The following is a 24,991-nucleotide window of genomic DNA, read 5'->3' as shown; positions in this document are numbered from 1 at the left end:
CACTGGACCCGAAATGCTAACTCTGATTTTTCCTTACAGATGCTGCCAATCCTGCTGAACTTTTCCAGCAACTTCTGTTTCTGTTCCTTCAATGACCTCAGCTGCCTCTGCAGTTTCATCAACGCTGTTCTGTTCAGTCTGATTCAAGGATCAAAAGACCATGACTCATCTGATTTCCATGAGTCACAGTTAACACAGTCAAGTAAATGTGAATGCTCAGAGAGCTCAGGCACTAGATTACATTTGAGTGATGGGTCTACCAACAAGTGGCATTCAGGACAGTTAGAAATAATTGAATTATTTCTAACTATTTTGCATTCCTGTCAGGACTTCCTCAGCAAGACATATACTGGAACATAAATGGGTGTAAATCTAAATCCTGGAGGATAATGGATTGTATTTTTAGTACCATCTCAGTATAAAATATGGATATACATATTTATTACAGTTGTTATGGCAAACAAATGCTAAATACAAAGAACAAAGAGCAAAGAGAATTACAGTACAGGAACAGGCCCTTCGGCCCTCCAAGCCTTCACCAACATGCTGCCCATCACAACTAAAACCCCCTACCCTTTCAGGGACCCTATCCCTCTATTGCCATCCTATTCATATATTTGTCAAGACGCCCTTTAAAAGTCACTATCGTATCTGCTTCCACTACCTCCCACGGCAGCGAGTTCCAGGCACCCACCGCCCTCTGTGTAAAAAATCTCAGCCCGTACATCACCTTTAAATCTTGTCCCTCGCACCCTAAATCTATGCCCCCTAGTAACTGACTCTTCCACCCTGGAGAAGAGCTTCTGACTGTCCAGTCAGTCCATGCCTTTCGTAAACTTGTTGCTTCTTTCAGATCGCCCCTCAACCTCCATCATTCCAGTGAGAACTACCCAAGCTTTTCCAACCTGTCTTCATAGCCAATTCCCTCCATACCAGCCAACATCCTGGTAAATCTTTTCTGTAACCTCTCCAAAGTTGCCACATCCTTCTGATAGAATTGAACACAATATCCCAAATGCAGTCTAACTAAGGTTCTATAAAGCTACAACATTACCTGCCAATTTTTAAACTCAATGTCATGGCCGATGAAGGCAAGCATGCCTTATGCCTTGTTTACTGCCTTTTCCACCTGCGTTGTCACTTTCAGTGACCTGTGTACCTGTACACCCAGATCCCTCTGCCTGTCAGTGCTCTTAACTGTACTGCCATTTACTGTATATTTTCCATCGGATTAGACCTTCCAAAATGAATTACCTCACATTTTTCTGAATTAAACTCCATCTGCCATCTTTCTGCGCAAGTCACCAACCAATCTATATCCAGCTTATTTTTTTTTGGTCCCCATCACCACCTTCAATTCCACCAACCTTTGTGTCATCAGCAAACTTCCGAGTCAGACATTCTCCTCCAAATCATTTATCTATATTACAAACAGCAAAGGTCCCAACACTGATCCCTGAGGAATGCCACTAGTCACAGCCCTCCATTCAGAAACACACTCTTCCACTGCTACCCTCTGTCTTCTTTGACCGAGCCAGTTTTTTTTATCCATCTTGCAAGCTCATCTCTGACCTTGTGCAACTTTACCTTCTGCATCAGCCTGCCATGAGGGACTTTGTTAAAGGTCCTACTGAAGTCCACGTAGACAACATCCACTGCCCTACCATCATCGATCATCTTCATCACTTCCTCAAAAAACTCAACCTAGTTAGTGAGACATGACCTCCCCTTCACAAAACCATGTTGCCTCTTGCTAATACATCCATTGATTTCCAGGTCCGAGTAAATCCTGTCTCGAAGAATCCTCTCCAATAATTTCCCAACCACTGATGTAAGGCTCACCGGCCTTAAATCAACCGGATTACCCCTGCCACCCTTCTTAAACAAAGGAACAACATTGGCTATTCTCCAATCCTCTGGGGCCTCCCCTGTGACCAGTGAAGATACAAAAATTTCCCTCAGGGTCCCAGCATTTCCACCCTTGCCTCTCTCAGTATTCTGGGGTATATCCCACCGGGCCTTGGGGACTTGTCTACTTTAATGTTTTTCAAGACCCCCAGTACCTCCTCCCTTTTGATCTCAACACGACCCAAACTATCTGCAGACCCTTCCCCAGACTCATCATCCACCGTCCTTCTCTAAGTGAGTAGTGATGCAATGAGCCAAAGTAATAAAGTACTACCTTCAAACTTAAACAAGTGAGCAAGAGTTTTGTATCATGGTTGACAATAAGATGAAAAGGATATAAGTTACTACTGTTATTCGGATAAACACAGGTTTCACAATGTCACTTCTCCTATTAAGATATTGCTTCACATGATGGTTTGGTAGCTAATGGGAACTGCAGATGCTGGAGAATCCGAGACAACAAAGTGTGGAGCTGGCTGATCACGGCAGGCCAAGCAGCATCTTAGGAGCACAAAAGCTACTGCTTGGCCTGCTGTGTTCATCCAGCTCCACACTTTGTTATCTAGGGTTCGGTATCATCCTGGTTATGTTACCAGACTGATAACACAGCAGCTCGAACTAATGATCTGGAAACAAAGGACTGGAGTTTCGTCCCAAGTTGGAGGCAGGTTTGGAAGTGAGTGAGGTGGCTAATCAATTATAGACTCATGGATATTTTGAGCACAGAAGGAGGCCATTTGGACCATTATATTCTCACCAGTAGATAAAGATCTAACAACATTAATAGCATTTTCCAGCTCTTGATTCATAGCCCCGGGGGTTGTGGCAACACGAGTGAAAATGTGAATATTGCTTAAATGTTACAAGAGATTTTGACTCAACCACTCTTTCAGGCAGTGAGCTTCAAGCTGCAATTACCCTCTGGGTGAAAAACCTCCTCAAATCTCCTCTTCACTCCTGCCTCTTATGTTAAATCTATATCCCCCAGTTATAACCCCTCCATTAGTGGAAAAAGTATCTTCCTAGCACCTTATTATACCCCTCATTACCTTACACAGCTTTGTCTGGATCCCTCTCGACTCTCACTGCTCTAACCCTAAATTAATATCTGACTAATGGATCAGATCAAATGGAGAAGCACGACTAATCAGCTAACAAGTAGAGGAGATGAGGGGTCCAGACCTGAAATATCAAATTTCCTGATGCTGCCTGACCTGCTGTGTCATCTCTACTCCACGTTGTATTGACTCTGACTTCAACATCTGTAGTTCCAAGTAGAGGACAGACAATGAGCATCCTGACCTTAAATGACGGCAGGGCCCAAAATCTGAGAACAAAAGACTAAGGCTGAAACATCTGCAACCATCTTCAACGGAAAGGAAAACTGAAACACAAAAACTCTAATCACCTCTTCTTGACAGTCAACGTTTTGACATTGTGGCATTCCCCACCATCAACATCCCTGAAACATTGCAAGTTGACATCACACGAAGTGGTCATTCAGGCCGTTGTGTTTGTGCCACCCAAGAAAAAGTTATCCAGCTTCTTCTCACTCTCCATTTCATGGCCAGCAGCCATGCAGACTACTGCATTGAGTACACAGCCAAATATTTGTTGAAAGTGATTTGCTGCCTCTTCCATCCTTTATGGCAGTGAGTTCTGGACCCCTACGACTATCTGGGGTCTACTCGCCACACTAAAATGTGGTGACTTCTCAGACAAAATTCGCAGCACACTGATGATATATTCCTGATGACTTCCGAACCAGCTTATTTACTTGTCCTGCTACCTTCAGGAAGCTGGAGATACGCACTGTAAGATCCTTCTGTTCCTCTGGGCTTTTCAGAATCTTACATGTTATGGTGCCAGTGATGTCCACATGCCATGAAAAAGAACATATAACAGTCCAGTGGAAGCCCAGTCACAAAATCCACTTGTTATCGGTGACTTTACTCTTCCTGTCACTAAGTCAATTTAGATTTAGATCTGTCTTACTATGTGCCTCTTCTTTGCAGTTCAGGATCAGAACACACATACTACTCTCCTGTGGAGAACCTAATTGGCAAAAAAAAACTCTAATTCTGGTGATCCTGGCTTTGAATGAGCATGCATGTCATGCAATGCTTGCAGCATCAGGAAACTCAGCTTGTTGGTAACATTCTGAAAATCAAATTGAAAACTTTCACCTTGCTTGTCTGAAACCAGTTTTTGGTCTCATGTACAATTCAGATTCCCCATGCCCCTTACTTCCAGCTCGGAAGCAGTGCAAGATTTCACCCAAAGAGTTTATCAGATTCTTTCTGAGTCACTTTTGCAATGACATTACCATGAGCTTCTCGCTGTGGATCAGATGTATTGCTTTCAGTTTCAGAATTAACACTCCACAGCATCCCTCTTAAGTTCCTCTTCATTCTACTGAATTGAGACTTTTGAATGATCTGATGACATTTGGCGCGCTAGAAAGATTCTACGATTTGACACTGGGCTGAATCTTCCCATATTTTGGCTGTCATTTCCATCGAGTTTCACAGAACGTTTTTATCCACGAGGCTGAGTGGGTTTTCTAACAAGATCATCCTAAACTTGCCTCGTTATGCACCTCCATGCCCCTTTGCCACCTGCTCATCTACCACTAAGGTCATTCTCCCACTCGCTACAGCCAGATAGACTCACCATTGTTGGGATACACCAGGGTTACTGGCACTGGTGCCATTTTTAAAAAGCAAATCCTGTGCGACCAGTGCTGCCCTGCATAGTTCATAGCTATTTTGCTGGACATGGCAGATAAGGGGGCATTAGTGCCCCATTTTGTGAGCAGGGACCTGGAGTTCCTGTGGATGGACAAGCACAGGGGATGACCATCTATTTCCCCCAGGACAGGCAGAGGAGGCAGTGTGCCCAAAACCACCAGCTTGGTCCATGGTTGCCACGAAGGCCAGTGTGGTCTCAACTGCTGGAAGAATATACAGCAATGCCACAGCAACCTTCTATGTTCTACCAGCATAAGAGACACCATCATCTCTCTGCCATCTCACATACACTCTATCTCTGCCACAGCACCCACCTTCCACCTGGGCTCGTGTCCAAACACTCTCACTGACACACACAGCTTTCCTCATTTGCTTTCACTTGCCTAATCCCCTACTGAGCATGCATACTGCCTGCCCTCTGTACACCACCCCACTCCCCAGCCTCACCAACTCATTCAGGACACCTCACCATCTTTACCCAACTGCACCAGCACTAACAGCGGTGCCAGTCACTTCCATCTCTCTTAATCCAATCATTTCCCTCATTCCAGGAGACAATGACCCAAATATAGGACAGAAAGAGCCAAGACAGGTGTGGGAATGCCTGATGTTTGGATCGTCAACTTTACAAGGAGAGTATCCTGACTCTGACTGCCCTGAGTAGTCCAGTATGACGCTTCTCCAGAACCCTTCAGAATTGCCCTCTGCTGGGCCTCAGCCTGTCAAAGTCATTCATGTCAGTCTGGTGCAATCCCCTGTGCAGAAGGCTGACATTCTATCTGGTTATAAATGCAGATATCATGTTCTTGCAAGACAGACAAGAGAGTGAGACTTCACAAACCATTCCTGGCATGCATATTGCTGTCAACAATAAAAGCAACGTCTATGGCAGCACAATACATATGCGTGACAAAAGGCTGATGGAAAACACTGCTGTGAAACCATGATACAATGGAATTTATCCTGGTTAAACTCAATCAAGTAACAGAATTTGCAAATTACTAGGCAAGTTCTTGACACATGACCAACCAACTGCCCTGTCTTGAACAGCCATGTTCTGTCATAGTGTAAACAAAAGAACTGCGAATGCTGTAAATCAGAAATATAAGTAGAAATAGAAACTGGAGTTGTAACGAAGGGTCACTCAACTCGAAACGGTAACTCGGCTTTCTCTCCACAGAAGCTGCTAGATCTGCTGACTTTTCCAGAAATTTGGATTTTTGTCAGTAATCTGTCATAGGTGTCTTTAAGGCTCACAATGCTATGTCAGAATATGTCCACAATGCCTACAACAGAGAATAAGTTGCAAAGTATAGTGCAATGAACAACCCTACTCAGTGTCACAACCCTTTTCACAGAACCTGAGGATATAATCCAAATATAGGCTTCGTTACCTCTGAGAATGAAGGCAACTTCAGAAGGAAGAGCAACGACAAAAAACAATTTCCCCCTCCCTATTTTCTGCATATAAACTGATATTTTCCCAGCTACCATCGGTTCTGAGGAAGGGTCACTGAACGCAAAACATTAACTCTGATTTTTTCTTCACAGATGCTACCAGTCTTGCTGAGCCGTTCCAGCAACTTCTGTTTTTGTTCCTGATTTACAGCATCCGCAGTTCTTTCAGTTTTTATTCAGAAAGAAGAGAATGGTATTGTTCCTAAAATTAATGTTACGGTCAGTGTAAATGACAACAGGTCAACACATTAAAAAATAGTGGAGCTCCAGCCAATACACCTGAACAAGAAGTCAATTTCATTGATGTCAATATTGTGTGCCCACCACACTCAAGAATCAAACGCGGTGCACCCTTTTATGCCAGCTGTTGATGTCTCTCCCCCAGCGGCTCACTGGCTGCCATGCACTGGTCTGTTCACCCCTGTCTGTCCCTGCCTTTCCCATTCACCAAATCCCAGCTCGCCACTGTACTCAGGGAGTGGGGCAGCGAGTGAGGTGGTGGGCAATCAGATACATTGGGTGTTCTTTCCGAACACTTCTCTGGGCCAACAATGTCCATTTGTGGGCCAGTACATTGCTACATGAAATAAACTTGAAGTATGAATCCATTATGGAAGCCCTGTCCCTGGCAGCAATGTCAGAGAGGCTGTGCAAGGTGAAGTTTCCTGTTCCCCGCAGTTGTGGAGGAACAAATACATCCTTATTTGTTAATTTAACAGATGGATAGAACTGTTTGCTTAAATCTTATCAGTGAAGGTAGCATTAAGCTCTATTGGGATGAGATAAGAGCAGGTTGATTACTGGGGGAAGCTGACCAAAGTAATTAAACCTTCCCCCACAGTAAAAACTCATGGGTCACCCTGATGAAAATACACCAAAGTTAATTGACATGGCGGCTTCTCCAGAACAAGTCACACACCAGCTCATTTGCAGCACAAAGCACAGTACGAAATGAAACTAATCAATGGGGAAATCCATTCACTCTTCAGGAGGTAATCAATCCACATGCAGCCATTCAACCTGCCGCGAGAGATACCTGTCTCAAACCTGAAATACGGAAGGGCAGCTGGACAGATGGTGTATCCAGTAAGCTACTTTTATGCTTCACAATAGAATGTTAAACGACACTACTTTGGCATGGAAAGAAATTAGATACGTGTGACTGTCATGCCAATAAATATGAGAAAATCGGATATCCTTGACATCTATAGCATGGTCTCATTTCATCACCTGCAGGATAAAGACCACAAAGAATTTTGCCTCCGAAATTCCTTCATTCCAAATTGTAACTGTGAAAGGCAACAAATTCGGTGGGGAAAATGCTGAGGATCTGGGAGAACAAGGCTTGGAACAAAAACACTGCTACATCCAATTTCTAATAAGAGCTGAAGTTGCAAAAGTTCATGATAATGTGGAAACTAAGAATTTAGTCTAAAATGAGATTGTAAGCATATCATTAAGCACTAACACACTGTCTTCTGTCACTATCCCATGCTCCCAAGGAGCCACCTGAGTTACATTGGAACACCATGTCCTGGATGTGGCTTTGGAGTGACATGTTGTGATGGTGACACCATGGAATGCTCAGTAAGCGTTGCACCATCAGGAAGGAGATATCACACCCAGATGGGACACAGTCCGAGGGGTTATACAGTTTCGGGAATTTGGAGGGCAATGTGGAAATAGAAGTGGTAAATCATCCTTTTCTTTCTCTGTTTTAGAAGTTTAAAGTTCAGTAGTCGAGCGAAAAGGTTAATAAGGTAGCTGACCTAGCTGACCAGCAGACAGTTATCAGCCAATCAGATGAAGACTGAATATGACATAATTAAAGTTAATTACTATTGAAGCCTAACTAATGTGAGCCATCTCAGTTCATCTTAGATAACAAAGTGTGAAGCTGGATGAACACAGCAGGCCAAGCAGCATCTTAGGAGCACAAAAGCTGACGTTTCGGGCCTAGACCCTTCATCAGAGAGGGGGATGGAGTGAGGGTTCTGGAATAAATAGGGAGAGAGGGGGAGGCGGACTGAAGATGGACAGAAAAGAAGATAGGTGGAGAGGAGAGTATAGGTAAGGAGGTAGGGAGGGGATAGGTCAGTCCAGGGAAGACTGACAGGTCAAGGAGGCGGGATGAGGTGGTGGGTAGGAAATGGAGGTGGGAGGAAGGGATGGGTGAGAGGAAGAACAGGTTAGGGAAGCGGAGGCAGGCTGTGCTGGTTTTGGAATGCAGTGGGGGGAGGGGACGAGCTGGGCTGGTTTTGGGATGCAGTGGGGGGAGGGGAGATTTTGAAGCTTGTGAAGTCCGCATTTGATACCATTGGGCTGCAGGGTTCTCAAGCGGAATACGAGTTGCTGTTACTGCAACCTTCGGGTGGCACCATTGTGGCACTGCAGGAGGCCCATGATGGACATGTCGTCTGAAGAATGGGAGGGGGAGTTAAAATGGTTCGCGACTGGGAGGTGCAGTTGTTTGTTGCGAACTGAGCAGAGGTGTTCTGCAAAGCGGTCCCCAAGCCTCCGCTTGGTTTCCCCAATGTAGAGGATGCCACACCAGGTACAATGGATACAATATACCACATTGGCAGATGTGCAGGTGAACATCTGCTTGATATGGAAGGTCATCTTGGGGCCTGGGATGGGGTGAGGGAGGAGGTGTGGGGGCACTTCCTGCGGTTGCAGGGGAAGGTGCCGGGTGTGGTGGGGTTGGAGGGGAGTGTGGAGCAGACAAGGGAGTCACGGAGAGAGTGGTCTCTCCGGAAGCCAGACAAGGGTGGGGATGTAAAAATAGCTTGGGTGGTGGGGTCGGATTGTAGATGGCAGAAGAGTCGGAGGATGACGCGCTGTATCCAGAGGTTGGTGGGGTGGTATGTGAGAACGAGGGGGATCATCTGGGGGCAGTTGTGGCGGGGGCGGGGTGTGAGGGATGTGTTGCGGGAAATGCCGGAGACGCGGCCAAGGGCGTTCACAACCGCTGCGGGGGGAAAGTTGTGGTCCTTGAAGAACATGGACATCTGGGATGTGTGGGAGTGGAATGCCTCATCGTGGGAGCAGATGCAGCAGAGGCGGAGGAATTGGGAATAGGGGATGGAATTTTTGCAGGAGGGTGCGTGGGAGGAGGTGTATTCTGGGTAGCTGTGCAAGTCGGTGGGCTTGAAATGGACATCAGTTTCTAGCTGGTTACCTGAGATGGAGAGTGAGAGGTCCAGGAAGGTGAGGGATGTGTTGGAGATGGCCCAGGTGAACTTGAAATTGGGGTGGAAGGTGTTGGTGAAGTGGATGAACTGTTCGAGCTCCTCTGGGGAGCAAGAGGCGGCGCCGATACAGTCATCAATGTAACGGAGGAAGAGATGGGGTTTGGGGCCTGTGTACGTGCGGAAGAGGGACTGTTCCAAGTAACCTACAAAGAGGCAGGCACAGCTTGGGCCCATGCAGGTACCCATGGCCACCCCCTTAGTCTGTGGGAAGTGGGAGGAATCGAAAGAGAAGTTGTTGAGGATGAGGACGAGTTCGGCTAGGCGGATGAGGGTGTCGGTGGAGGGGGATTCGTCAGGCCTGCAGGACAGGAAGAAGCAGAGGGCCTTGAGGCCATCTGCATGAGGAACGCAGGTGTATGTCCACAGACGTCCATGGTGAAAATGAGGTGATGGGAGCCAGGGAATTGGAAGTTCTGGAGGAGGTGGCGGGCGTGGGTGGTGTCACGGATGTAGGTAGGGAGTTCCTGGACCAAAGGGGAGAAAATGGAGTCCAGATAGGTGGAGATGAGTTCGGTGGGGCAGGAACAGGCTGAGACAATGGGTTGACTAGGGCAGGCAGGTTTGTGGATTTTGGAAAGGAGATAGAAACGGGCCGTGCGGGGCTGGGGAACAATGTTTGTAATTTGTTTTTCAAAAAGTCAGAAGTCGCATGATGCCAGGTTATAGTCCAACAGATTTCTTTGAAATCATAAGCTTTTGGAGCGTGGCTATGTTACCTGATGAAGGAGCAGTGCACTGAAAGCTTGTGTTTTCAAATAAACCCGTTGGACTATAGCCTGGTGTTGTGTAACTTCTGACTTTGTCCACCCCAGTCCTACACAGGCACCTCCACAACAGGTCCTTTTAATGTAAACAGGATAAATTGAAGCACAGGAACAGGGGCCCAGTACATGAGTGACATCACAGGAAAACGCATTGGTTTGTGGGAGCTACCACGTTAACCATTTACTATAAGTTACTTTTCAGATCGAAGGTAAATAGGACAAACATTTACAGGTTACAAAGTAAAAGTTCAGCATGGAGTTTCTTTAAAAAGTCGCATTAAGAACTAAGTAGTTAAGATAGATGCTAGGCCAAGTGATATGTTGTAACTGCATGATTTAGCAGCTGGTGGGTCATATTGTGGTTTGTGGTGAACACATCTGTTACATGTGCTGGTTGCTTGAGCAACTCTGGCTCAAGAGTTGATGAGCTGGAGACTGAGCTTTGAACATTGTGACATGATAAGGAAGGGTAAAGTTACCAGGCCACTGCGTTTCAGGAGGCAATGATCCCCTTTATTCAGTCAGGGATGGGAAGGTGTGACTTTGAGTGAGGCAGGTAGAAGGATCCAGAAGGTAATGCTGAAGCAACCTCAGCTCTTGAGCTTCTCTAACAGGTTTGAGATTCTTGCTGTCTCTGTGGATGAGTGTGGGGGCTGTAGGGATTATGATGTTCAATTTGTAATATGTTACAGCTGATTCCACCTTCTTCTCCCCACCCCCCACCCACCCCAAACTGCAGAGTGAGTAATATTGGATTACAGCCACTGTCCCCTAGGGCTTCCTTCATCTACAGCATTGCCCAGCAATAAAAGCAAAAAGGAAAAACTGCATGATATGGCAAAGATTAGTGGGAAGACAAAAGATTGCTTTTTTAAAAAGCAGCAGAGGATAAGTAGAAAGAGGTAACAGGGAGTGACGATAGAAATAACAGGAAGCTTGCGCTAGTAATATAAAAGAAGATTGCAAAAGTTGTCTTTTTTTTGTGGATATCTATTAAGCTAAGAGGAAAGAGTGAACACTTGAAAATGAGGCTACAGAAGTAGTAATGGGGAACAAACAAATGGTGCAGAAACTAAATAGGTATTTTGCTTTGGTCCTCACAGTGGTAGATACCAGCAGCATACCAGAACTTGAAGAGTCAGGGGGGCAGAGGTGAGTGTAGTGAGCAGAAGGTGCTGGGGAAGCAGAAAGTGGATAAGTGTCACGGACCAGAAGGACTACATGCCAGATTTCTGAGGAAGTTGTAGAGGCATTGGCTGGTGATTTTTCAGGAATCACTGGAGTCAGGGAGGCTGCCAGAGGACTGGGTGATGGCTAATGTAACATCCTTGTTTAAGACTGAAGAGAGGCAGAATACTGGAATCTATAGGGCAGTTAGCCTGTCGGTGTATATTGGTAAGATTTTAGAGTCCATTATTAAGGATGGGATTGCAGTGTACCTGAGAGTGCATGGTTAAATAGGGCAGAGTCAGCATGGCTTCAAGGGGAGGTCATGCCTGACAAATCTGTTAGAATTTTTTTGAGGAGGTAAAAAGCAAATTAGACAAAGGAGAGCCAGTTGATGTGAACTATTTGAATTTGCAGAAGGCTTTTGGTATGGTGCTGAACAGGAGACTGCGAAATAAGGTAAAAGCCCATGACGTTTGCGGCAAAGTACTAGCCCAGATAGAGCATTGGCTGACTGGCAGAAGGCAGAGAGTGAGGATAAAGGGGTCTTTCTCAGGATGGTAGCCGGTGACTATTGGAGTTCCACAGGGGTCCATTTTGAAAGCAAAACTGTTCATGTTATAAATAACAATCTGAACAAAGGAGCTGAGGGACATTGTTGCTAAGTTTGCAGATAACACAAAGATAGGTGGAGGAATAAGTCATGTTTAGGAAGCAGAGAGGCTACAGAAGGACTTGGACAGGGGAGGAGAGTGTACAAAGATGTCTCAGATCGAATATAATGTGGAGCTAGTGTGAGATTATACACTTTAGTAGGAAAAATACAGACATGTTTTCTAAATGTGGAACGGCTTCGGAAATGTGAATTTAAAGGGACTTGTGAGTTCTAATTTAGGATTCTCCTCAGATTAACACATAGGTTCAGTTGGCAGTTAGGAAGGCAAATGCAACGTTGGCATTTATTTCAAGAGAGCTAAAATCCAAGAGCTGGAATGTACTGCTGAAACTGTATAAGGCTCTGGTCAGGCTGCATTTGGAATATTGAGTGGTTTTGGATATTGCTTCTAAGGAAAGATGTCCTGGCCTTGGAAGGAATTCAGAGGACGTACCCAAGAATGATCCCGGGGATGAAGGAATGTTTGAGGACTTCAGATCTGTACTCAGTGGAATTTGGTAGAATGAGGGGAAGATCTGACTGAAACTTATAGGATACTAATGCCTGGATGGAGCGGAGGTGGAGGCGATATTTCACTATCAGGAGAGACTAGGACCAGGGGCACAGTCTCATAGTGAAGGGACAACCCTTTAGAACTGAAATGGGGAATTTCTTCAGTCAGACTGTGGTGACTCTGTGGAACGCATTGCCACAGAGGGCTGCAGAGGCCAAGTCACTGCATGTATTTATGGCAGAGGAAGATCAATTCAAGACTGGTAAGGGGACCAAGTGTTGTGGGGAGAAGGCAGGAGAATGGGGTTGAGAAATGTATCAGCTATAATCAAAACACTAGAGTCAGGACTGGAAAATATAACACCCCTGCTAGACTCAAAGGGCCAAATGGCCTAATTCTGCTCCCACATTTTGTGGCTTTAGAACAAAAATCACTGGGCATCATGAACAAGAAGCTAAGATCCTTTAGATGCTGGATATCTGAACTAAAGGAAAGTAACTTTTAGGTTGAAAGAAAATGTCAATGCATAAAATGTTGACCAGGTTGTGTGCCCTCAACAACGTTAGTGAACTGTTGTTTATCCTGACCATTTTGTATAATTTCACTGATCACAGTATTGGAAATTAAGAAAATGAAGTTAAAACTGAAAGAGCTGTGGATGCTGTAAATCAGAAACAAAAACAAAGTTGCTGGAGCAGCTCAGCAGGTCTGGCAGCGTCTGTAGAGAGAAATAAGCATGAACATTTTTGGGTCAACCGACCCTTCCTCAGAACAGTTCTGAGGAAAGATCACTTGACCTAAAATATTAATACTAATTTCTCTCCTCAGATGCTGCCAAACCTGCTGAGCTGTTCCAGCAATTTGAATTTATAATTTCATCACAAAAACAATGAAAAATCTTCTACTTCTCAATCGACTTCATATTTTCCATGTCCCTTTGATTAGATCTATTTATATATACATTATCTGTGACATTTCCAATCTCTCAAGTAGTACACATTCCCTGATGTCCCACTTTCAGCAGTACATTTTATGAACTGGGTTAAAGTAAAATGCTAGCAAATAAAAACTGGGAAGTGGAACAAGATTTTAAAACAAGGGGGCTACTTTATTTAAAAAATAATCAGAAGCAACTGGGTCTTACCAAGACGAGTAATCCCAAATGACCAATCGTTAAACACAAATGAAAATACTTGTATTAAATTAGTCAACTTTTAAAAAAATAATTGGCTGCTATTTGTAACTAATGGATGTTAATTAAAATTCAAACAAAATAAAACCATTTCAAAAATTGATATTTCACACTTTGCATGAAGATGGTTGCTTATGGAGTTATCCTGTTTTCATGTTTTTAATCTCTCTCCAAATTGTAGGCTTGGCCTAATTCACCGTAATTGTCCAAGAGGGTTTTCCTAGTGACTGTAATATCTTTATCGTTTCCACTGACCTTGTGTCAAGAAATTAGGAAAACCCTCGCAGAATTCCACACCAATAATTTTGTCATTGTGGTTAATTTGTAAATTGATCCTGGAGTCTGCATTGGAGTAGTACACAGGTACTAAAAGCTGCAGTGGCAGTATGTTAGGACAAGGAATACAATGCTTCTGTTCAGAACCTAACATCATCCTATTAGCTAAGATAATAAAGTGTGAAGCTGGTTGAACACAGCAGGCCAAGCAGCATCTCAGGAGCACAAAAGCTGACGTTTCGGGCCTAGACTCTTCATCAGAGGCCCAAAATGTCAGCTTTTGTGCTCCTGAAATGCTGCTTGGCCAGCTGTGTTCATCCAGCTCCACACTTTGTTATTTTGGATTCTCCAGCATCTGCAGTTCCCATTATCACATCATCCTATTAGCTGTTTTCCAGAATTGCTTGAAGAGCTAGGGAACACATTTCAAAACTTTATTCATGATGAGTTCAATTAACCTATTCTTTAAAAAAAGAGAATGCATGTAACTAACAGTAAATAAAGTGAAATCAATGATCCATTTCGAACAACATGGATGATCCAACATCCACTGGAGCTTTCATGTGTCTTCGAATGATAAATGCTCTATATATTTTTTAAGCTAACGCACACAGAATGACAAAGGTAGAAGATTAGAAGCAGTGAATCCCTCACTGCCTGATTTTAGGCACCAAGTTAACAGGTGAGCTCCAACAATCACCTGAATTAGAAAGTTCGAGGGCAGACCAAACTTCATGGGGAACTTGGATGAAGTATTTGTTACAATTGTACTGACAACTTTACAAAGACTTCAGGCTGCCCACCTTGGCTGAAGCAGTAGGAAACAGAAGGTTGATAGCAGCTGCCAGAAATGATGCTGGATGGGCTGCCAAAGAATCCTGAGTGCGATCAATTTGACCTCTATCCTACTGACCACCAGTGAATTTATATTAAGCAACCTCAAGAATCTAAAGTCCTTTCATATCTGCCAGGAAAATGATCTCAGTCAGATATTACTGGTCTATCTTGCACAGGATGTTGATCCCTAAGCCTTCTTTTCCTATTTGTGCCTGTAAATTGGATGCTACAAGGTCCAATTTCTAACCCACAGATTCTTCCCAGCTCACTTAAATTCCACAACTTTCTCAGGCAAACAGAAAAGGTTTAAATATTGTCAGTGTCCATTTGGTTCACAGCTATAAAAATATTCCAATCGGCAACATGATTGAGACAGAGAAAGGCAGCTGGAGATGAAATCACCATTAAACGCAGAAAGTGCTCCAGAAACTCAGCAGGTCTGGCAACATCGGAGAAACAATGTTTTGAGTCCCATATGCCTCTTCTTAAAGGAAAATGTTGGACTTAACGCTGTAGACAGAGAGTGAGGATGATCAAGTGGAAGAGATTGTGGACATGTCCAGGGTAAAAAGCAAAGGCAGTGATATTGTGCTAAAGGAGAGAAATGGATGTAAATGTTAGCAGTGGGAAGGAGAAAATGAGTCTGCTCTGCTGAGGACAAAGCCAACAATGCACAAATGCTAGCACGAGGGGATATAGCTTTAAATTGACGGGTGACAGATATAGGACAGATGTCAGAGGTAGGTTCTTTACTCAGAGAGTAGTAAGGGCGTGGAATGAAAAGATATGAAAGCTATGAACAGTAGTAGACTCGCCAAGTTTTTAAGAGCATTTAAATGGTCATTGGATAAACATATGGATGATAATGGAATAGTGTAGGTTAGATGGGCTTCAGTTTGGTTTCACAGGTTGGCGAAACATTGAGGGCCGAAGGGCCTGTACTGTGCTGTAGTGTTCCATGTTCTAATGTTCAAAGAGGACACAGTTGGGGATCTGAGAATGATGGCATAAAGAGGTTATACTCTGAAGCTGTAAAACTCGGTACTGGGTTCTAGAGGCTGTAATGTGCTTAGGCAGAGCTGTGGTTCTTCTAGCTTTGTTGGAATATTGTAGCAGGCTCAAGGCAGAAATGTTAGCATGGCAGCAAGGTGGTTTATTGAAATGGCAAATAGCTGGAAGGTTGAGTCGTTCTTATTGGCAGAGCACAGGTGTTCAGCAAAGCATTCACACGGTCTATATTTGGTCTCGCCAATGTATTTATCTTGAGGAGGAAAAAATCATACATTGAGGAACCAATCAGAAAACACTGAATTCAATTTTCACAGAGATTTCTTAGAAATTTGCAACCCAACACTGAGACCTTGAAAACTATTCACCTTAGCATTACAACCTGATCTGGAACCCGAACCCACACCTATACAATCATGGGACTGACGTGGTCCCTTGGCCCAACGAGTCTGCACTGCCTGAAATAGACTACCACCTACACTAGTCCCACTTTCCCACACTATGCCCATTGTCTTGTAAGTTATGAAACTTCAAGTGCTCATCCAACTAATTTTTAAAAGTTATGAGGTTGCCTGTAGAGCATTCCAGACCCCCATCAATGTATGGGAATAAAACTGTTTCCTCAAATTCCCTCTAAACCTCCTGTCATTCACTATAAAAGTGTGCTTCCTTGTCATTGACCCTTTGACTAATCCACCATGTCCATGTCCCTCATAATTTTATGTACCTCTAATTGGCAGTGCTCCCCCTCAATATTCCCTGTTCCAAAGAAAATATCCTGAACTTTTCCTGCCTTTCTTCATAGCTGAAATGCTCCATCCCAGGTAACATCTTGCTGAATCTCTTCTGCACCTCCTCCAGTACAATTCACAATTCATCCTGCCTGGAATGTGGGCACTAGGGCTGCATACAGTACTCTATCTCTGGCCCAACCAAAGTTCCGTACAGCTCCAACGTCACCTCCCTGCTTTGATACCAATTGATAAGGGCAAGTGCCCCATATGCCTTCTTAACTAACCTGTTAACCTGTACTGCCACCAAGATCCCTCTGTTCCTCTCAGGGTCCTAGTTTCCTGCCATTCATCAAATACACCCTTGATGTTATTTCTTTCAAAGTGTATCACCTCACTTTGATCAGGGTTAATTCCGTCTGACCAATCTGTTTATATTATCCTGTAATCTAAGACCTAACTCCTCACTGTGAGCCATCCAGCCAATTTTCCCGTCATTCACAGACTTACTTTATCAGCCCCTTCACCCACCCCCCCATTAATACTTGCATCTGCAAAATGTATGAATATCTCTATTAATAGGGACCCTGCACTGATCCCTCTGGTGTGCCCCTGGGCACCAGCCTCTTGTCACACAAACAGCCTTCTACCATCACCTCTGTCTCCTACCACTAAGCCTATTTTGGATTCGTCTTACCTGGCTCTCATGAGCATTTACCTTCTTTATCAGTTTCCCATGTGGGATTTTGTCAAAGACCTTGCTGAAATCCATATAACCTATATCAACTACACTACTCTCATCTACACACATTGTTACCTCCTTAAAAAATTCAATCAAATTCATTCGGCATGACCTCCCTTTGACAAAGCCATGCTGACTGCCCACTGTGCTGTTACCAGCTCAAACTGTATCTTAAGGCTCCTTGCTTGCAGTCCCATGCAATTCACAGATAACTAGAATTCATTAAACCATAACTCCCATAGTTCACCCTTCCTTGTCATCTCTAAACGTTTGGTTCTTCTTCCAACATTCTGCTACAGCCCAGGCTCCTGCCACCACATGGTGCCATATTAAAAGATAAACCTGTTCCCAGCAACTGCACCACATTGTTGCTAAGCTCCAGCACAGCATCACTACTAAAGTCTTGCCAAGTTCAAGGACTGCTTCACAGTGCTGCTATGTCCGGTCATTCTCTTCAGCACCTTCTCCTTTCAAAATATCTATCTTACCGCTCGTACATCTTGTACATCACTATAATCTCAACTTTAAATAAAAGGCAAGGATGAGTAATTAATTAGGTGATATAATTTATTTTGAAAAGGCACACAAGTGCCCATAACTTATTGTCAACTGAACTATAGCATTCTAAATACCTTTAAAAAACCTTCAAACAAAAACTGGATTGTTCTCTCAAAGGGCAGTGAATCAGTGACCTTAATGATCCAACTTTCATGATACAACACTCCTCTCATTATAGAACATTGTATCCTTCAACTTGTCCTGAGTAACAACACCAGTGAAGATCTCTTAGGCCGTGTATTAGTTGTGTCTATCCCTCACATCTGTCACACTTCAGACATCATGGCTCAAATATCTCACTTAACACATCATGCTTCAAGTATCAAAGACATAAAAATAGAAACACACACATTTCCTGCTGCCTGCTTTAGCACTGATGAGCTGCCTTCTCACCAAAGAACAAAGAACAAAGAAACCTACAGCACAGGAACAGGCCCTTCGCCCCTCCAAGCCTGCGCCGATCGAGATCCTCTGTCTAACCTGTCATCTATTTTCTAACGGTCTGTGTCCATTTGCTCCCTGCCCATCCATGTACCTGTCCAAATATATCTTAAAAGACGCTAACGTGTCCGCGTCTACCACCTCCGCTGGCAACGTGTTCCAGGCACGCACCACCCTCTGTGTAAAGAGCTTTCCACGCATATCTCCCTTAAACTTTCCTCCTCTCACTTTGAACTCATGACCCCTAGTAACCGAGACCCCCTCTCTGGGAAAAAGCATCCTGCTATCCATCCTGTCTATATCCCTCATGATTTTGTAGACCTCAATCAGGTCCCCCCTCAATCTCTGTCTTTCTAATGAAAATAATCCTAATCTACTCAACATTTCTTCGTAGCATTCTAAATACCTTTAAAAAACCTTCAAACAAAAACTGGACTGTTCTCTCAAAGAGCAGTGAATCAGTGACCTAAAGTGATCATAAAGAGTGCAGAATGGATTTAAAAACAGCTACAAACCTACCGAAACATTCCCAAAGCATTGGCCTCAGTTTTGTACAGCTTATCAACAGGCAATTCCTGCACACTGACCTTAAAGAGATGGATCACATTAAATGCAAATAAAAACGAGCAGATTGTTGAATCACATAGTCAAACAATAATATATAATTCAGAGAAAAATCATGCTCAGACTATACAATGTTCCTAACAGGCCACAGTTTGTACAATTTCTATTCCTGGTTACCCAAACACTTCAGGAATGAGTCACAGTCCGAACCCTAGTGTTAATGGATTGGGTATGTAGAATGCCAGGGGGAATTTAGGCTTTTCTGTTTAAAAAGTGGTACCTGAGAGATGACCTTAGAGAGATGTACAACACAGCAAAATAATTAGAAATTCTGGTTTCGAAGGTTATATCAAAATAAGTTGTAAATTTGGTACAAAACTGTACAAATTGGAAGGCAAAATTTAAAATGCTTTCAGGAAGTCCTGTTTTATGCAAAAGTCATCAACTATGATTGGGGCTCCCAGACACAATAGTTGAAGTGAAACCCTAGCATTATTTAACAATTAGATGACACAGCACAAGGAATCTAGTCTCTTTCTGAATAGACAAACCAAAATCAGCAAAGTTTTACTTCTTTATCTTGCAATTACAAATATGCTTCAGGCCTCAAGCAACATCATAGGAGGTTAGCTAGTAATACCAACAAACACAAGGCAAACTAACTAACAAAATCTCACATAAAAGATTGCTGCCAGGATTAATTCTCTCTTGCCTCATAATAAACCATAAGTACACTCTCCCAACGCAAACAGCTGAGATCATTCACTTGTGTTTGAATTCGTCAGGAATATCCTGGGGGATACTGCTGTGCTGAAATGGAACTGCATCAACCACAGTAACTATACAGATACGCATACAACTTTATAGGAGTACATCAGAGGCTGGGAATTCTGCAATCAGTAAATCCTCTCCTGACTTCCCAAAGCCAGTTCATCATCTATAAGGCACAAGTCGGGAGCATGATGGAGTATTTCTCACTTGCCTGGTTAAGTGCAGCTCCAACAACACTCAAGCTCAGCAACACCGAAGCTAAAAGCAGCACGCTTGATTTCCACCCCACTCTTTTTCACTCACTTCCTCAGCCACCGACACGCAGTGGCAGCAGGTTTACCATCTGCAAGATGTACTGCAAGAACTCACAAAGGTATCTATAATAACACCTTCCAAATCTGCTGCCACCACCACCCACAAAGCCAAGGCAGCAGGTACATGGCGATATCATCACCTACCAGTTTCCCTCTATGCCACACACATCATCCTGGCTTGGAACTACATCACCATTTCTTCACCGTTGCTGGATCAAAATCCTGGAACTCTCTTCCTAACAATGCTAGAGCTGCACCTGTGCCACATGAACGTCAGTCTCTATGGTGTGTAGGGGACATGTACCAGGTATTTACCAAACAGTTGGCAGTTTGAGACCACCCAGGGATGGAGCTCTCACTGTTCCCCCAACATCCACACCCCCAACCCGCTCACCTTTGATGGTCTGCAATGCCCTTAATGGGCTTTGCTTGTAAATATTCAATAGGCTATAGAAGTATTTTACTGGTGGTATTAGTTTGAAAGAGGTCACAGTGACTTCTGTGGTGGGAAGATCGCTCAGTTGTGTGTAAGAACAGTGTGTAATTCTGGGTAAGATTAAATTTTAAAAAAAGTCATATTCAGAAAAGACTTGACATAAAAGAAAACCTTAAACATGGTAACTTGTACCCGGCACATTAAAGTCCTTTGGGGGTAGGGGCTACAGGGGACAAATGCTCATGGCAAAAGCTGGTCTCTGAAGTGAATCTCATCAGACCTCCCAATCAGTATTTTTAAATGATGAGAGATTTCACTCACTTCGCACTATTTTAAGTAGCAATAATAGAAAGTGGAAACTGTCTCTTCAGCAAAACAAAAAAAGCAGTTTGGGGATACAGCTGTACTTTGTAGCGCACTTTAGTTTGGCTGGTGTGCTGTGGTGGCAGTGCTTCTACCTTTGAGGCAGAAGGCCTGGATTCACGTCCCATACATTCTGGAGATGTATCATGCTATTTCAAAATACCTGAGTGTAGAATGCAGGTGGTGTATTGCGAAACATCAATTGTGGGGCTCTCGTTACACCACAGTAGTGACCCTACCTCTGAGCTAGGAGATCTGGGTTCAAGTCCCACTTGCTCCAGAGTTGTGTAATCGCATGGCTTGACTTAAAATATCTTAGCCGTCAGCCGAAGTGCCACTAAAGGAAGAGCAGGGATACAATTATGTTGTACTCGCCCCTTTTATCTTTGGAAATAGAGTTTCCTTCAGGTTCCATTAATGAAGTATCTCTGACACACACACGCACGCACATATATTGCAAACAATGGTCTCTGTATTAAAGAGGAACTGATGATGGAAACCATCACGTTATGAAATCGTCTTCAGTAAACCAGCCCAAACATTGCACACCGCTGTGTCTCTAACAGGAAGTTTACCCCACTATCAACGATATTTACACTAATGATCACTCAGTGTTTCCAGTAAAAGTTATACATTCTGTTGCACTTGAACTTTCCGTATTGTTCCTGTGGATAGCAGGCCGATATTGGCAGGAAGGGTCTTACCAGCGTGTGATCAGAAGCTCGGAATACGAAGCAGAGACTGTGCTGGGGCTCCGGGCCAGCCTGGCTCCTGGTCAGATAGGCGAAGTAGTTGGGTTCGCTGCTGTAGTGCAGCAGCTTGTAGATGTGCTGGGCTTGCTGCTGGAACACCGGGCTGCCCCCACTCGCTGCCACACACCGCAGCCAGCCCTGGCAGACCTGCAAGCGGACCCTCCGGCTCCCTGCACCCCGGGCACTCCGTCTCCGTACCTCCGCCACCACCCAGGGTAGCATGGGCATGGTGGTGAGCTGGTGAACCGGCAGCGAGCCCACCAGCTGCAGGCTGAAGCGCTGCCCTTTGGCCCCATGGCCGAAGCTGCTCCTGGCCAGCCGCCGGTCCGACTCCATGCTCGGCCCCTGCCAGCAGCAGCTCGCTCTGCCTCTGGCTGCAGAGTCACTGCACGCCGGATCCAACCCCGTCTGCAACTCACATCCGCCCACATCATTGCAGTGCACCTTCCAAATGTACCAAGCCCCCAAAGTACAAAGCTACTGAAGCTCCACCACAATCACTCCTTCAGAAATTGCAAACGCACTTGCTGTTTCCTTTGCATTCGGGCAAATGCCTGGCGCGATGTCTGCGGATTTACACTGCACGGTCGGACCAAGGCTTTTAGTTATAGCGTTTTATTCGGAGTCAGAGCACGGGAAGGTGCCGCGCTGGCGGAATTTCCACATTGCTTTAAGCCGCATGCCAAATTCTGTGCCCATTTCCGACCGATTAGGAGAGACTAAAAGAGTTGATCAAATTTATGAAAGATCTTGACGGGGATCCCCAACTGAAACATCTTTCTGCTGGGTATGGGAGGGATGAAGTGGCTGCATAAACATCGCACGAAGAGGCAGGTTGAGAGTTTTGTCGGCATTGGTTCATGATAGAACCAGCAACAAGGCATTGCACCTTTAAGGTGCTTGTAACATAAACCAAGATGCTGCACAACGACATAACTTGTCAGAAATGGGCGGTGCTGGCTTTAGGAAAGGTGGCCAAAGAAGCCCATTGTTAGAAAGGTCTTAAAAGGGGCAGGGATAGCCGAACGGTAAAAACTTTCAAGGGCCAGCACAAGAAGTGCTAGCTTTGGACTGTTCTATTGAAATTAGAGCAACCATCAGCTCTGTCCACATGACTAAACACAACGTCCGTTCTTCTGCGTAAACGTGGAATTAAACCCATTACTGCGCTCTGGACTTTGCAGATGTAACTGGTGATACATTATACACTGACCAAAACACACTGCCTTCCATTGAAACCTGAATCAGGTGGGTTCATGATGAATTTAGATAGCATTCATTTTTCATCGTCAGAACCATGACCATAACCTTTGAACTTGTTTTGATTCTGAATTTTCCTGTGCAGTCAAGACGTTTGGTTTTATAAATGCTTTCCTGCAGTATTTTATACTCAACATTTTACCTCCTATAACAACAAATTCTTTGCAGGGGAAGTGATGGTGTCATGAGATTTTCAATGAACTAGTAATCCAGAACCATGGGATAATGCGCTGGGGAAACAGTTTTAAGCCTCACCTTGACAGATGGTGAATTTAAATTCAAAAGAAGCCTGGAATTAAAAAGCTAGCCTTACTAGAGCATAGGAGGTTAAGGAGTGAAATTAGAAGTTTATAAAATCATGAAGAGTATAGATAAGGTGAATGGCAGGTGTATTTTCCCCAGGGTGGGAGATTTCAAGACAAGGGAGCATGATTTTAAGGTGAAAGGAGAAAGATTTTAAAAAATACATGAAGGGCAACTTTTTTTACACAAACAGTGATTCATGTGTAGAATGAACTTCCAGAGAATGTAGTGGACACGGGAGGAATTACAATGCCTTTTAAACATTGGGATAAGCACATAATAAGAAATGTTTGGGGGGATATAGGCCAAGCATAGGCAGGTGGGACTAGTTTAGTTTGGGGCTATCGTTGGCGTAGACTGGTTAAACCAAAGGATTTGTTTCCGTGCTGTATGACTTCATTAACCAAAACAAATAGGTTTTTAAAACAATCTAATTCATGTAGAGAAGGGAATTTGCTATGCTTACCTGGTCAAATCTCGATTGGACTCTAAAACCACAGTAATATATTTAACTCTTAACCGCCCTCTGACATAGTCTTATAAGCTATTCAAGGACAATGAGGGATAGTCAACAATACCCACATCATATGAACGGATTTTTTAAAAAAAACTGATATCAGAATTTGCGATAGGGTGGATAAATATTAGATCCTTCAGAGATGTCACTAATTAAACAGCATGTAATTCAGAAGTAAAAACAAATGCTGGCTATAGATGGGTGCACTAGGAGAACCAAGGTAGGATGACAGGTAACATCAAAATGTGGCAGATGATTTACAAATGTACAGGGCATGAACCAAAGTGAACTTGTGATGATTGTCTTTTGTGACAAACACAATCTAGTGGAAAGTCATGTTCGATTTCAGCCCCGTCTTACCACACGCGATTACCAAAACAAATCACCACACAGTGGGTACCCCGGACCTCAGCAGCAACCCCTACGGCCACACAATCTGTCAAAGCTCATAGTGCACCCAAAAAAGCTGCCCAGCTCCTGACATTTGGCCTGGACATGGCAGACCAGAGGATATCGATGCCCGGCCTTGCAGCAGGGACCTGGAGGTTAGGATAGACCTGCTGGATTAGGTGGTGCAGAGGTGTGACTTCCTATTCTTCCAGGACTAAGAATGGAGGCTGCAATGCCAGAATATGCCACTTTGGTCCAAGGTTTTAATCTATACGTCCTTAGCTTGCCATGATCTGCCTGTACTGCTCAAAAACAAAGCTTTTCACTGTATTTCAGTACACGTGACAGTAAAATCAAAATCATAATAAACAAATCAAAGGTTAAAACTGTTTCAGCCATCTGGAAGAATGTACAATGCACTGTCATAAGAAGAACAGCTATCGGAGGCTCTCTTGGCTTACTGTGCCAGGACCCTTTGAGCAAAAGTTTGACTGAGGCCACCTGACACCAATGTTAAGCTTCCTCCATTTGTGTCAGTGCTAAACAGCAAGGCAAAATAGAAACAATAAATCTCATATCTCTAGTGGTGGATGCAACATACAGAGTGACATAACAAAGCCATGCAAGGTAAAGATGCTATAAGCATCCAAATAGGCTCAGAGTAACTGAGCACTATGACATTACTTTGCTCCAAACTTCACAGAGGAACACACGAGTAATATCTCAAAAAATTCGAGAGAGTCAGAGGCAGAACCGAGTATGTTGGCCATCACCAAGGAAAAGGTGCTAGAAAAATTGAATGGCCTGAAGGTGGACACATTACCAGGGTCAGATGGACTACACCCCAGAATTCTTAAGGAGATAGCTGAAGGGATACTGGAGACATTAGTGGTGATCTTTTAAGAATCACTGAAGTCAGAGAACAGAGAACTGGAAAATTGCTAACTTGACACCCCTGTTTAAAAAGGGAGTAAGGCAAAAGATTGAAAATTACAGGCTGGTTAGCCTAACCTCGGTGGTAGGTAAGATTTTAGAGTCTATTGTGAAAGATGAGATTTCTGAATAC

General features: G+C 44.0%; 1 protein-coding gene across 2 annotated transcripts in view; it reads right to left on the bottom strand.

Annotated features, from left to right (window-relative positions):
• The window catches only part of tbc1d1 (TBC1 (tre-2/USP6, BUB2, cdc16) domain family, member 1), a 260,206-nt gene extending 238,183 nt beyond the window's left edge, over window positions 1-22,023 (bottom strand). The window contains exon 1 of one of the 2 annotated variants that reach the window (XM_048535085.2): window positions 21,408-22,023. In XM_048535085.2, the coding sequence (XP_048391042.1) occupies window positions 21,408-21,791 (384 nt within the window). In that variant the 5' untranslated portion in view covers window positions 21,792-22,023. The remainder of the gene's footprint in view (window positions 1-21,407) is intronic. The other variant, XM_048535091.2, reaches the window with a different exon arrangement.
• Window positions 22,024-24,991: the final 2,968 nt, after the last annotated feature.

Source organism: Stegostoma tigrinum, chromosome 1 (assembly GCF_030684315.1).
Source record: "Stegostoma tigrinum isolate sSteTig4 chromosome 1, sSteTig4.hap1, whole genome shotgun sequence".
Classification (NCBI taxonomy): Eukaryota; Metazoa; Chordata; class Chondrichthyes; order Orectolobiformes; family Stegostomatidae; genus Stegostoma; species Stegostoma tigrinum.
The sequence above is the reverse complement of the archived record's forward strand: the minus strand, read 5'-3'. Positions and strand labels throughout refer to the sequence as shown.